General features: G+C 41.0%; 1 protein-coding gene and 1 non-coding gene across 2 annotated transcripts; one reads left to right on the plus strand and one right to left on the minus strand.

Annotated features, from left to right (window-relative positions):
• Positions 1-1,014: 1,014 nt before the first annotated feature.
• On the plus strand, positions 1,015-1,086 carry trnag-ucc. The gene has a single exon. It is a non-coding gene; the product is annotated as a tRNA-Gly (tRNA).
• Positions 1,087-3,782: 2,696 nt separating this feature from the next.
• On the minus strand, positions 3,783-14,359 carry rcbtb2 (regulator of chromosome condensation (RCC1) and BTB (POZ) domain containing protein 2). The gene is made up of 13 exons (XM_046389692.1): positions 14,321-14,359; positions 14,103-14,165; positions 12,945-13,079; positions 11,920-12,070; positions 10,990-11,156; positions 10,745-10,903; positions 9,163-9,270; positions 8,922-9,064; positions 7,910-8,100; positions 7,398-7,524; positions 5,728-5,867; positions 5,503-5,633; positions 3,783-5,388 (listed from the first exon to the last, which is right to left on the minus strand). Exons 3-13 carry the CDS (start codon positions 13,068-13,070, stop codon positions 5,248-5,250), a joined length of 1,584 nt encoding a protein of 527 aa, XP_046245648.1. The 5' UTR covers positions 13,071-13,079; positions 14,103-14,165; positions 14,321-14,359; the 3' UTR covers positions 3,783-5,247.
• Between the last annotated feature and the right edge of the window lie 531 nt (positions 14,360-14,890).

Genomic DNA, 14,890 nt, shown 5'->3' on the forward strand with positions numbered 1-14,890 from the left:
TTGAAACACACTTGATTGAAGAGAACAAAGAGATCCAGAGAGAGAAGGCACAAAAGGGAGGAGATTGTTTCATCACTGAGACTGTGTGGACATTTGCTGAGATATCAGCAGAGATAGTGAGATAATTAACTTTATTTTATCTTCATCCTCTCTTGGAAAAAAAGATTAGCTGCACCCACATTCTGATTTTTTACAAAATAGAAACTTACGTAGCTTGTGGTGTGTTTTTCAGTGGCACTGAGCTCCCCCACTCTGCCTTATCACCATAAAGCTTTTTACCGCTTTGCAAAGCAAATATTCCCCACCCACAAATACCTCACCATCCCTCCACTGCAACCACTGACTGCATATACAGCACGATAAACTGCTTTTTCACCAAGTGTCTCACCAACTCAGTGTCAACTTGACTTCACAGTCTTCTTTTATTACCTGACAGTTCTAGAGACTTTTATCAAAAGCTGAGAGAAAGTGTCACTAAGGACGTGAATTTCTCTCAGCGTATTTAGCTGAAGGTGTACATATTTCATGCTGTCTGAAGTTGACCCAAAGAAAAAGAGATGCAGCTGCTGCACGCACCTCACACAGAGATGGTGAAAGATATACTGAGCCTTAATCTCAAAGAACCGCAGATGCCATCCTCCTGTGGGGAGCGACAGGGTGCCCCCCCCCCCCCCCCCAAAAAAAAAAAAAAAATTTGATGCAATATTGAACTATTGCTTTGGGATTTCCCCCACCGATCTCCGGCTCTGGAGGAAAGAGTGCCGCATGTGACCTTTCCTTTTATGATGAATAAATAAATAAATACCTCCTCCAACTGAAGCGTTGTCATATGTAGATTAAACATACATGTTGATAGTGTGATTACTGACCTGAGTCACATACACACCTTTATCTAACTGTGACATACATTTCACAGACACACTCGGTTCCAGTGAATGACTACTTAACATATCCAGCTGCTTAGTACATGAATGCCAGTCTACAGCTATAAACCGAGGATGATGATGTATATGGGCGTTGGTGGTATAGTGGTTAGCATAGCTGCCTTCCAAGCAGTTGACCCGGGTTCGATTCCCGGCCAACGCAGCGTTACCTTTTGGGGACAGCCGTGGCCTAGAGGTTGGAGAAGCAGCTTGTGACCGGAGGATCGCCAGTCAATTCCCCCACCGGACTGGCAGGAAAAATTTGTGTGTGGTTGAGTGATTAAAAGAAAATGCCCCCCACCCCCCCATTACCTGGCTGATGTGCCCCACTTAACCCCCAATTTGCTCCCCAAGTGCCTGACAGTAGCATCCCACTGCTCCTGTGTGTGTGTGTGTGTGTGTTCACTGCAATTTGCTGGATGTTGCGTGTGTGTTCAACCAAGGATGGGTTAAATGCAGAGGAAAACTTCAGTGTATGTAAAAATATATATATACTGCGAATGAAAGTTGATATAATAAAGTACTTAAGACCAAATTGGTAATGAGCCTCAAACTGATGATGTTGAATCCTTATTGCAAACTGTTACCTACGAGATTCAGCGCACTGCACATGCGCCTTAAACAAGAAGTCTTAAGTTCATTTCCACTTCACTGAAAACCAACATAAAAGGATTTATGCAATTTTCTTCCTTCGCCCAGCCCAAAGAGCACGTTTGGAATTTAAAAGCCTTTTCTGGATAAATCTTGGTTTTATATAAATTGAGCAATTTATCACTGACTGAAAATAGTCATGCAGATGGTTTCATTTAGCCACTTTGCCCTTCATTTACATGTTCCGCAGCATGGTTATGTTAATAATAATGAACAGAGTCTTACACCACGAATTTGTCTCAGAGTTAAAACAAGCTATACTGCATGCTTGGATAGCTATGCACAGTGGTATCTGAGTTCTCTGTGAGAAAAAGGTAAGCCAGCTTATGTTTGTTTGCATGTTTCATACATACTGGGACACGAAACCTGCGAAAGCGAGCTAACACATTAGCCAGTAAGTGGTGTGAGAGCAGGAAGTGGTGTTAACACTCTGCACTGATCCTTAGCATAGCATGTTGATGAAACAACCACACTGGTGACATACCGATCAGGAGGGAAACCAAAGTATCTAAATGTGACCATAAACCTGACAAAGTGCAGATCTTTTCTGTCAAAAAAACCTTCTGCTTATTAAACCGTCAACACAAAGCACATGTTTTACGGTTAGTCCAGACTAAATTACCCCTCAAAGGAGGAATAGTGATGACCCCTTAACTGGAAGTACAGAAATAAAGTTAATGCAAAGTAAAAGCACATTTAGTCTTAACTACACTTAAGAACAAATTTGCATTATCTGTTTTTATATTTCTGAGCTAAATACTGGACATCTGCCTAATGGCTTTGGAGTCTTTGCAGATTAGGATTTTTCTTAATAATGTATGATCATGTTGAGTAGTTAACATGTGCATGAACAACATTTAAATGTTTCTCGCACATGACAGCACATTATTCTGACAAACTGATTTAAATTTACAACAACAATTAAACTTGTTCCTGCGAAAAGTACTTTAACTTTGGTGTACAGCAGTTCTTAAAGGAAGGATGAAAATACTTCTCTGACTGCAGTGACAGATTCAATTGATAACTCAGATTAATTTTTGGTCACAGTGTGGGAGGGTTTGTGTGTGGCAGAGGGCCAGCTGCCGTTGGCAGCTGTATGTACTTCCTCATGATCTTTGTAAAGTCGTTAAATGTGTGTCAGCTACGATGAGGCATGTTGTGTTCCAGTGAATATGTACTTAGTCCTGAGTTTAATTCACCTAAATGCATATTAACTGTATTATATGACTGAAAGGCCCCAGTAAGATGAAGTGAAATATTTTGTGGCAACTGTATTGTAAAATTAAGGGGAAAAAGTAAATAAAGAAACAAAACGGAAAAAAAATTACTTTCAAGTTCATGTTTTGACTTCTTTCCATATAACAAAGTGTTCTGGATAAAACCAACTCTAAAGATGCCAGCCACCAGAAAATTCTCTCCTATACACAGCTGATATTTAGTCATAGTCAAAGTCAACTTTATTGTCAATTCTGCCACATGTGCAGCACATACATATGTACTTTAAGGACTCAGCATGTGATCGGTTTCAGCTGAGACTGAATGGAAGTAAAATCAACACAACAAAGTCGACACAGTTTAAATTTCTCAAATTCACCATGAACCATCTCTTATCTTGTAAAGTGTCTTTGTTTTTCTTACTGAATGATGTCAGTTTTCTTAAGTTGCACTTCAGGAAACTGACATGCAGAACAACTGGAGGACCGTCTTGCAAATGAGATTGCGTTTCAACATACATGTTCAGATTACCTCCACTTCCTGCATTACACAGCACTGACGCAACACTATTGGTTAACTTGTGTGCTATATGTCTTTGATTTTTCACCTTGTACTGTATCTCTCTGTCTCTCTCTGTCTGCACAGGAGCACACATTATTTCATATCAAATGTATCTTGTGCTAAAAGAGGAAATGCACATGTGCAACACAGCATGTGTAGTATGCAGATAAAGTGATGAACAGTTGTGAAAACCAACTTTTTCTACAGCTATGGACAGAAAGAAATGCCTGGGCTGGAGAAGATATTCAAGTGCAGCACACTGCCCCCTGGTGGCCAACAGCTGTACTTCATAAAACAGCACACTGCTATGTGTTTGCTTGTGTCAAGCTGTACAAACAGTGTTGTATGGCCTGCGTATTTTCCATGTACGTCAAGGCTGTTTAATTATTCCACAACAGGCCACCAATCACAAATAACACATACATCTAATCATGCAGTTATTCACTTTAATGCATTTTAGATTATCAAATGTTAGCATCAGCGCCACTGTCAGCAGCTTATAGCATTTCCAAATACAAAATGAGAACACATTTCAGCAATTATAAAAATGTTCCAAAAATACAATAATTAGCTTGTTAAAGTAAAGGAATTCTGTTACATTCTACTCTGACAAATTTAGAAAATTAATGTGGAATTATCCCGTAACTAAATTTTAAGACCTCTTGGCCCTTTATGAGACTTGGGGTATATTCAGCACAGTCAGTTAGAAATTACACTAAGCCAGAACTATTTCATTAACAAGTAGCAAGGTGCTACCAGGGGAGATGCATACAGAAACACTTGTAAAAGAACCAGATGTTTGCTGCCAACATATTAACAATTTAAAAAAAAACCACACACACACAAGCAAATTTTTGTAAACAAATTGCAATGAAACAAAACAGTAAAATCAGCTGCGCTCACAGAGTAACATCACCGACAGACTACACAGGAATCGATAAGCCTGTGGAAGTCAGACACAGCTTCCTGGCTGCTCAGCTCGAGCATTGATCTGAACACCACATAACATTAAGTAACATGCTCTTATCTCTCATGAAGTGTAACTGGCTGGTGTCCTGATGGTGACCATAGCAACAGTCTACAGTGACACAGTCTAACCATCAAACAGTAGCCAGAAGTTTGGATGGCAAAGGTGAGTAACTACAATATACAAACAAAGTGGCAAAATTTAACACTGACTTGCGCAAGAGGACGAATACTCTGTAACTGATCCAATACGAAATTCTCAGAAACAAAATGTGTCACATAAACATAAGCTGCATTTTTTTCAAAAACAGAAGAACAGTTTGCATGTTTTTTCCCTCATTTAAATGCCACCTCTTAATCCAAAAAAACAAAAAAATGTGAGAATCAAGGCTTCAAAGAAAAGCAGCACATTGTGAAGGGCAAACTCATGGCTGGATTGGTTTCCGCTGATGGCTTCCTATTGATCAGACACAATACGCACTGAACATTTGTTTTACTAACAGTGCAGCGTCATTAAAAAAAGAAATTGCTACTGTGGGTTAAGCCGCGGCACCCCGTCTGTTTGTTCACTGGCTTGAACAATCAAAATCAGATTAGCAAAGCGCACTGCTAGTAACACACAGACGACCGCTGTGGCACATCCTTCTATTCGGACTCAGCGCTGTCTGCTTGTGACTGATTGAGTGGTGTAACCCAATATTTATGCCCCACGCGACCACCGTGTTTGGGCTAAGTTCAGGGGAGTAACACGAAAGCATCAGTTAGCGGGTGAAACCTGACACCGTTTGACTCTTCGGTGTTAACTTCCCCAGCAACAAGGCTTTGAAGCACTGCTCAGCCAGGTGTTTACTTTGGTCAAGGGTCAACTCTCAGGACCTCGTAGGGCTTAAATCTCATGCTGTTGGTATCCGTCACTACTGGGGAACTCAAGTCAGTTTTTGAAGGCCCCGTAGCGGCTGGCTTTACTAATGAAGTTCTTGAGCAGGTCGTGGTCCATGTCTGCAAAGGCCTGGGTCTGCGTGACAGCTGTTAGATGGTTGACGCAAAACTTGAAGCAGAACTCCTCCAGGTCCTAAAAATGAAGAGGGCTGTCTGGTCAGTGCTGAGGAGTACAACTGACAAGCTACCGATAAGGCGCCCACCACCACCACGGAGTCTGACTGTGTGCCAGGCACTACGAGCTTACCCGCGCTTCATACTTGACAGCAGCAGAGAGCAGAGTGATGGCGTTCTCCTCGGAAATGCCTCTCTTGATCGTTTCCTGGCACAACCTCTTCAGTCTCATCTCTCGGTAAAACGTAGCCAAGTCCAGCAACCCTGCACATGAGAGAACAACACACAGATGAGTGTGTTTGTTAGTGTCTAATGCACATTCAGTGTGTAAAGGACCGTGGCACGTGTCCAGGCTTACCGACAGCATCCTCTGGTGGCAGGTTAATAGTGTCTGTGTAGAGGTACTCCAGAAAGGCTCTGTACACCAGGTATGAGAACTGGTGAATTTCTATAGTGTCATCATCCGTTTCGTTTAGCAGCGCACGAAAATGCTCACACCTGGAGAGGGGAGAGAAGGCGCAGACTACTCGTGACAAGGCAAATATTAGCATGTGTTCAAGCGATCACAAAGTTTCAACAGACTGCCAAATAATGGTAATTTTCTCACTGGATGGACATCAGTGGGAAGAGTGTCTGTCTTTACAGCCACAGGTATCTGTAGCCTCACTTTAAAAACATTCAGCACCAGTATGAAGTTCATGATGAGCAGTTAAAACTTGTGAAATGACTGCTATTTATGACAAATATTTAGACACAGCCATGGGCCTTTTTTAATATGCTGTAATTGTTACTGTTAAACTACATCAAAGTGAAAATTAAACATATTTATATATTCTTGTTATGGAACTTCAGCTCCACTCTTAATGCCATTATACACTCCCTGAAGTGAAGTAGGGATACTTTGTCAGCTACTTTGTTCCTCGTGGCTGACAGCATGATAAATACTGCATACAATTTTGCTTTTACTTCTCCAAATTTCCCTAACTGCTAATCTCTTAGCCTCCCCTATGATTTCTCCTCGGAACAAACAACTGAGTTTTCACTCTGGGTGCATCTCCAAGGTATCATTTGCATGTGATCTTGCAGGCGTTTTGCGCTACTGCGTATCCATGCGATCATGTGCACTAAGGTTGATGTCGCAGACAGTCTGGCTCCTTCCTACTGACGGTGCGAAGGAGCGAGTCACTGGAATGCAGATACTCTGTGGCCAAGTGTGACTATAAAAAGAAAAGCGGAAAAACAAAAGGTCTGTCTTTGCTTCCCTGTGACATTAACAGGAAAGCGAGACAAGGAAACCCTGTTTAACAGATGGAGTTTAAATACATAGCATTCAGTGGTGTATGTTAAATTCATTATCACAGAAAAATGGCTCTGTCATGACCGCTGCGCAATAAACAGAATGATCTGTGCTGATTTCAGGTTTCTATAATTAACAATGACATAATTCCGCAACACCAGACTGTCTTTTTGTTCCTTTTAAGGTCCCAGTGTGGTATACCAAGCATCTTACTGGATCATGGACAAGCTCAACCTCTGAATGTGAAAAATACACTCATGTGACCAAAATGAAAGTCAGGATGGAGAAGTAGGTTGCTCTGGTGAGACAAATAAAGAGGACAAGAGAACAGTGGTGCGACATCAGAGAGGAAAACCTGCAGATACAGTTTCAGTTCCTACATGAGGATCAAGCGCACTAAAAAATAATTTTAAAATTTAGTTTGAGTAAATAGGAAATCACAGCGAGACACATGTCACACACTTCACCAGACAGACGGCAGCTGCTCAAAATGTCACGTGACTGGATGCTAACTGTGCTGTTTTGGTTACTTTGTCCAAACTCCCTCTTAATTTTCCATTAGTCCATGTTGCATCTGTTGCTGTAAAGTACATACGAAAATGCAAATACTAAAAAATAAGAAAATATTCACATTATTTAATGCAACATTTGTCATTTCTACCCCTTTGCAACATAGATATTCATAGTAATCAAATAGCACTTGTTCACATTTTCGTCCACCTTCTCTGTACCTGATCTTCAGCAGGGCTTTATGAACATGGATGCACTTCCCATCGACCAGGAACTTCAGGTCTGAAATCTCTGGGCTGTCAAACTCCTTCTTCAAAGACTGGGCAACAGTCAGGTAGTCATCACCATCTGGCAAAAATAAAGAAAAGTAAGTTTGTTTTTTTAAAAAAAAGAAGGACTATATAATAAAATGTTTTCTGTCAAATGGTGACTGCTTAGCTACTGAATAAGTGCAGAATTACATGCATATCTTAAGTCAATCAATGCGGTTTTTGTGTAACCACATTCTGTTTCAGTTTGACTTTAAACGGGACCAATTGGTACACCTATGATGGTTCGGTGTAAACAGGAAACAGGAAAGTAGAGTTAAACAGAGTTTCCTGTTTATTTCTTAGACTGCTTCCAGGAATTTGTACCAACGAGACACATGTGCCACTGAGAACAGGGCAAAAGGGACCATGTGAAATGGTCCTCTTCAGTTATATAAATCCTTAAATTCCTGTAACACTCTTACCTACTGAGAGGAGGTGCCACGTGACAGCTGGTGTGGCGAAGCAAGCGAACACATCATCTGTGCTGCTGAAATGGGTGAGGTGGGGACTGGCAACAGCCTGACCTCGACACTGACCCCACATCAGAACCTGTCCACTCTGAGTCTTGGCAGCTGACGTGTGGCTGGTGTGACATGCAGCCACCTCCACCATCCTAGTGACAAAAACAGAGCTCAAAACCTCAAAGCAACAGACTAATATGCTACAGTTCTTATCCAGACTGCATGGCATTCTATCACAGACAAACGGAGGCAGTGAGTGCAACTTCTCAGTTAACACTTCTGAAGAGCCAGGAATCAGTCTACACTATATGGACAAAAGTATTGGGCCACCTGACCATCACACCAACAGGGACTTTAATGACATGGCATTCTAAATACAGAGACAGCTTTGCAGCCAAAACAGCTTCCACTCTTCTGGGAGGGCTTTCCACAAGATCTTAAGAGTGTTTCTTTGGGAATTTTGGCCCATTCATGCAGTGGAGCATTTGTGAGGTCAGACACTGATGTTGGACCAAAAGGCCTGGCTCACAATCTCTGTTCCAGTTCATCCCAAAGGTGTTGGATGGGGTTGAGTTCAGGACTCTGTGTGGGCCAGTGAAGGGCCTCCACACCAAACTCATCCAACCATGTCTTTATGGAGCTTTGCTTTGTGCACTGGGGCACAGTCATGCTGGAATAGAAAAGGGCCTTCAACAAACTGTTGCCACATGTTGGAAGCATAGCATTGTCCAAAATGTCTTGGTATGCTGAAGCATTAAGATTTCCCTTCACTGGAAGTCAGGGGCCGAGCCCAAACTCTGAAAAGCAGCCCCATGAAGAGTGTCTGGATACTTTTGTCTATATAGCATATGTGAGGCATTTAGCAACTAAAAATTCATCTCTCTGGATCCTGTCATGTAGCCTTCAGTGACCTGTTGTGGTTGCCCAGAGGTGTCACTACTAATTGGGGCTGGGCTAAAAACAAAGCACTCACCTCTCCTTGTCTGTGTTTATTAGAGTTGGGAGAGCTTGGTTACTCTTATTGCCTGTTCCCAACTGCCCATAGGAGTTGGCTCCCCAGGCGTAAACAAACCCCTCATCTGTAAGTGCCAACGTATGGGCATATCCACAGGCAACCTGCATATAGAAGGGAGATTGTAATTAAGCTGAACTTTAACTGAAATAAATAATCCAAAACATAGCATTGCGAGATCCACCTCCCTCCAGACACTTACTTGGACGATGTTGACACCTTGGAGAGCAGCAATCCTGCACGGGGTCTGCTGATTTCCATTGTTGCCCAAACCAAGCTGTCCATTGCAGTTGTAGCCCCAACCATAGATCTGCAAACAGGGGACAAATTCATGCACATACATTCTACACGATGATACCTCAGGGATGTGGTAAGGGATGCTTTTCTTTATGCTTAGGGCTAATTGTTATCAGTTTGTATATTCTGAGATGCAAGAACTGCAAGAATCATTTAAAATTATAACTGTAAAATGCAATGAACATAGTCTTCTTCTGGAGAGAATACAGAAGCACAGGGCAAAGGTGCTCACAAGTCATTTTTTGAGCTTTTGAGAGTCCGAACCAAGTCTCAACTCTTTGGTCACACATCCAAGTCAAGTCACAGTTCATCACGTATGGTTGTAATGAGTGTTTTATAACTTTGCATGCTTTCCAGACTGCTTAGAACAATGTATAGCTATTCCTAAGGAATTCAAAACATGTCCTCTATTATTATCACTCTTTTATCAATTAGCCATCACAATCAGTACTGATTAGTTTAGTTTATGATTACTTCAAACCAGCTATTGCAATGCAACAAGATACGATGTCCAGGCACAATGTCATGGGTATCAGTACATCACCGAAGCCCAGCGGTGCCCCGGTTACGCAGCACAGTCGAATATTACGCATTTTCCATTAAGGTATGGAGGCTGGGAGTTGGAAGAAATAGTCAACTGCTGTGACAAAGCGAAGACCAAAGTTAGAAGAAAACGGAGCTCTTCATGTGCCGAGGGGCAAAAGGAAAAATCGCACAGCCGAGCCACCAGATATCAATAGATTTGACAAACAACTGAGTACAGAGTGACTCATGTAGAAAAATGGTAAATCCTGCAGATAAGAACAAATGTCAAGAAGTATACCAAGAAACAAACCACAGCTAGCATGAACAAGTGTAGCAAGAAAACAAACACTCACTTACCGTTTCAAAGTATTCAGCAAATTTCATGAATTAACACCATTAGATACAAAGCTAGCAAACTAAAGCTGGATATCTAAAGCATGTTTACTAACCGCCAACAGGCTCTGATGGTAGTTTTCATATTACTGTGACTCAGCTAATTCATCATGATATTTCAGATGTTATATCTAGGGATTCTTTTGTTTGAGCCTTGTGTGAAGTTATTATCGGCAAAGGTTATGACAGCTGCAGGTGTGTTTGCCACGGTGTTATTGCAGTATCATCTATGAAGACTCACATCAGATGCATAATGATAATAAGGGAGGGAATGACATTCAGCTTGTGCTCGCCTGACATTTCCTTAATGTCAATGCACTAACAACATATAATAAAGACTGCTCACGAGTCCCAGATCTTCAGTTCAAGTCAAGTCTCAAGTCTAATAAAAACATAAAATGATTAGCCATGCCTCCGAAGTACAAACTACTTAATTCATGAACATCTTCCGGTTTATGTGTGTTAGACATTTGCATTAGCCAATGCTGCTGCCTGTCAAAAAATGACCCTCTGAGAGCACTCATTCACTTTCTCACGCTTAACACCTGCAGTTTGATGTGGCACATTACCTCTCCATTGTCCAGAACAGCCATAGAGCAGAGCTGACCACAGGCTATGTTAACCACCACTTTGTTCTGCAAGCAGCTGCTGACCCGACGTGGCGTCGGCTGGTTGGCAGTAGACCCTGACCCCACTTGGCCTGAATTGTTGTAACCCCACGCATACACCTGAACACAGAGATAAATGTTCACTGTCCAAATACATGCAGAGATTAAGCAGAGAGAAAGTCAAGAAAAGACCAAACGGATGTTACCTCTCCATCAGTTGTGAGGGCAATAGTGTGGTGAGACCCACAGGCCACCTCCGTCACTCTCTTGCTAAGGAGGTTGGTGGAAACAAGGGCAGGGGTTAGCCCATGGTTGGTGGTCCCATTACCCAGCTGGCTGTAGCCATTGTGGCCCCAAGCAAACACCTCTCCATCTACATAGGAGCAGGACAAACTTTCATTTAGTCAGTCTCAGCGGTTAATATTTCATTAACAGATAAGAAGCAGCACTCTAAAAACAGAAATGAATTGCCAGGTCTTACAAGTAAAATAACCGACACTAGTGAACAAGTTATTTAGCAAAACTCCTTTAAAATTATTAAAAATGTTTTAAATCGATTTCTCCGGCAGTGAAGGCTAAAGCAACTGTCTAATGTTTAGTGCAACACTGTGTGATTAGTTTACCCATAAACAGGGATGCACATAACTGGCATGCAGGTACGCATGCGGTACAAAAATCAGGAATGTGCAATGTCACTTGTGTTACTATGCACCTTTGCGTTCCTGAGTCATGTTATCAACACAACTATCTCGGATAGTAACACAAGTGACATTACACATTCCTGATATTTGTTGCGCATGCGTACCTGCGTGCCTGTTATGTGCATCCCTGTTCATGGGTAAACTAATCACACAAATAACAAAAAGGCCACTTCTGTACCAAAACACACTGAGCTGAAAAACCTGCCTACAAACCTGCGACTTACAACAGATCAGGTGACATATTCAGATCAAACTCATCTGAATACAAGCTTTTAGACTCTAATAACATGCACAGTTTTGTATTTAATAACATGATATTTTATAGGACATGAGCAGTATTTGAGTGCACTATCATGTTATGTTGGGATGTCATACCTGTGACTCCTGAGGAAACTTGCCCTCAGGGAAAAATAACAAATTTGTGAACCGGATTACCTGCAGTAGCGATAGCCACATGCGGACCTGTTCCATAGCTTAGGGACACAATCTTCTTTCCACACAAGACATCAATCCGGCGTGGCTCAATAGTGCTTTGAAGATCTCCGAGCCCCAAACAGCCGCTGCAGTTGGTGCCCAAAGCAAAGACCTGCAAGTGCCAAACATCAATGGTGAAATTGTGCTGGTATTAAAATATGATAATCAAGTGCTAAATTCTGATTTTGACTGATAAATACAGACATTCCAGGAAGCACAAAAAATCTGGTGAGAAAGCATACTGGCAGGAGACTAATAATATTAACTCTTAGGATTTTGATTATGATTTGAAATAAAATAATAAAAAAAAAAGAGTGAGAAGTCATTCCACATTTGACTGTTAGCCTGTATATAAGAATCAATACTTTTCATTTTAGATTTCATTACCCCCCCTTGATTTTCAATATTATTAATTTGTATATTAATTTTTGATCAGTTATTCAAGAAGTCAGACAATAAACAAAATTTCTAAAAACTGGGGAAAAAAGTTTTCCACAATTTCCAAATGCCATGGAGATCTTGATAATAAATTCTGTCTAAACAATTAATGGATTGATAATTTCCTTGCTATTCACTCCTAAATAAAACTACGTCTGAACCCAAAATGTAATGTTTAGTGAGATTAAATTTTCAGAAATACTTTTGCACCCGATTTTAACCACTCGAAAATAAAATGTTTGGGCCACAGGGAGAAAAACATGAGCACCGGTGGCAAGTTAAGGCACGCTCTACACCTTTCCACAGGATAAAAATGGAGCTTGCTTGGGTATTAGCTAAAGATAGCCTCATTCTATCTACTTATCCCTGCGGCTGGAACTGCACCCTGCATCAGCTTGAGAGTGATAGGCCTGCTGCATTTTTCTACCCACTTCTAACTATAAAATAATCAAATCAGGATTAGGAAAGGAGATTCTATCGACTCTTGCAACATATCTGCAACGTAAACAAGAGGATTTAATCACCCTCCTTTAAACTCTTAGTGTTACCTCATCATTAACTGTGACATAGAGGGCCTCATTTGCAGCACTGCCAAAGACACAAGCCTGCCGGATAAGCCGTAGTTCCTCAGGAGGAAGGAGTGCAAACACTGGCCACTTCCCCACGTCCAGCATACTACTCAGCTGTGAAATGAGGAGAAAACACAGATGTGAATACATGTCATGCACAGATTTTGACTAAAAAAATATAGTGCACAAAAGGTGGAAATGTGTTTTTCTAACTTGTTAATCCCTCACCTAAGCACTGCACTTTGGATATTCTTTGAAAGAAAGAAGTGATTCGGAGGGTAAAATAAAAATGCTGAGTCACAGTCAAGCCGTAATGAGATGAAGTTGTCACCACACAGACAACAACTTGCAAAGTTTTGCAGACAGATCAAAACTGCATGAAAGGAGCCCAGGTTATGTCATTTCCACATGTGTCATCGCATCTTAATACTGATGCAATACTTCAAGTTCAATTACCAAACCACCTGTCTTCCTTTTAACTTACATCATCATATTCTCAGGTCGTTTTAATTAGTCCTCATAAATTGATTTGAAATGGGTATCTTGGTTTCTCTGTTTAACGGGGGTTAAATATCAAGCTTGACTCAGTTTCATCTAAGATCAATATATGCTAATAAAACCTACTTGTCTCTTTATGTAAAGCTCCCTTCCTCCCAATAAGACAGGTAAAAAGCATAAAAAGCCAATAACGCGTTTAACATCACTGACATTGCATAACAATTTTCGGCTGAAGAATAAGCCCCAGATGGCGGGCATGCTTTGTTTTTTTTAACCGTTTTACAACTTACCGAAAGTTACTGTTACACCTGGCAGGACTACAGTTAGCCTCTCAGTTAACAATAGCAAAACGGTGCACCCAAAATGAACCCAGAGCTTAAAAGTGCCACCGCTGCCCATGAGGTGCACAACATTTCAAACTATCAAATGCCAACAAGAATACAAACAAACAACGCAAAACGAACAGGGTGTGTTGTGTTGTGTAGACTCACAGCCTGAGTTTACCAGCTGGCAACCTAAAAATAACTAATGTCGAATCTAGCATCAGCGAAAGCTTTGCTATTAAATTATTCAACAAAACTATTAAGCTAATTTCAGTATGGCGTGTTGTTGATGCTTCAAGTTGCTCGTTAACGTTACCTTGTTGTCGCTCTAGCTAGCGTTTGTGTTTCGTCGCCGATTCCATAGGGCAATCGATGAACGCTGAAATATTGAACAATTCAACATAATTGGGCAGTCAATTTGCTGACACAATCATCTTGACATTCTAACGTGGGTCTAACTTCACACCAGTTGCTGTGGTTGCACCTTGAAGTGGTTAGCTTTGGTCGCTACACCTTCGACTGAAATAAACATACCATCATCTTACTTCCTGTAGTTACATGGTGCGTTCACTGATAGTCGGAACTGCGAACTGCTAATATTTATCACTGGGAAAATATTAAAGTCTCTCCCAAAGAGTCATTACCATTAAATTTATCTAAATATTAGTATCAGGCTTTCTGTTTTGTGAAGCATAGAAAGGTGCGAAACGCAGATATCTTGTTGTGTTCGTTTTTTTTTTAATTCAAAGCAATCCAGAACTGTACCATGGTTCATACTGAAAATTAAAAATCGGTGAAAATAGGCTCACATACAAACCACAAAACAAAAATTTAGAAGTACAAATAAGTGAAGTTAGTGTAATTAGTGTTTGAAATTTAAGTCACTTGATTGATTGACTGTTTGGTTGATTGATTGATTGATTATACAAGACTAGATTAAATTTCAGGCTGCTTAACACTAAATACTGCGATACACATGTTCATCTTTTTTGTCTTATCTGTCAAGAGTACTGCTTTTCACTTTAACTTTCAGTGGCTACTCTGGCAGAAACAGCACAGTAGGCGTTAATATAGTCCAGCAGGTGGAGCCATGGGTATCCACGT

This window comes from Scatophagus argus, chromosome 5 (assembly GCF_020382885.2).
Source record: "Scatophagus argus isolate fScaArg1 chromosome 5, fScaArg1.pri, whole genome shotgun sequence".
NCBI classification, from domain to species: domain Eukaryota; kingdom Metazoa; phylum Chordata; class Actinopteri; family Scatophagidae; genus Scatophagus; species Scatophagus argus.

Bases quoted from the DNA above. Each gene is read 5' to 3' on its own strand.
- rcbtb2 (XM_046389692.1), bottom strand. From the start codon at position 13,070: ATGCTGGACGTGGGGAAGTGGCCAGTGTTTGCACTCCTTCCTCCTGAG. The intron at 10,904-10,989 runs GTAACATCCGTT...CTCTGTGTTCAG, and splicing joins CCCTCACAACTGATGGAGAG to GTGTATGCGTGGGGTTACAA. The intron at 9,065-9,162 runs GTAAGTGTCTGG...TTCTATATGCAG, and splicing joins AAGGTGTCAACATCGTCCAA to GTTGCCTGTGGATATGCCCA.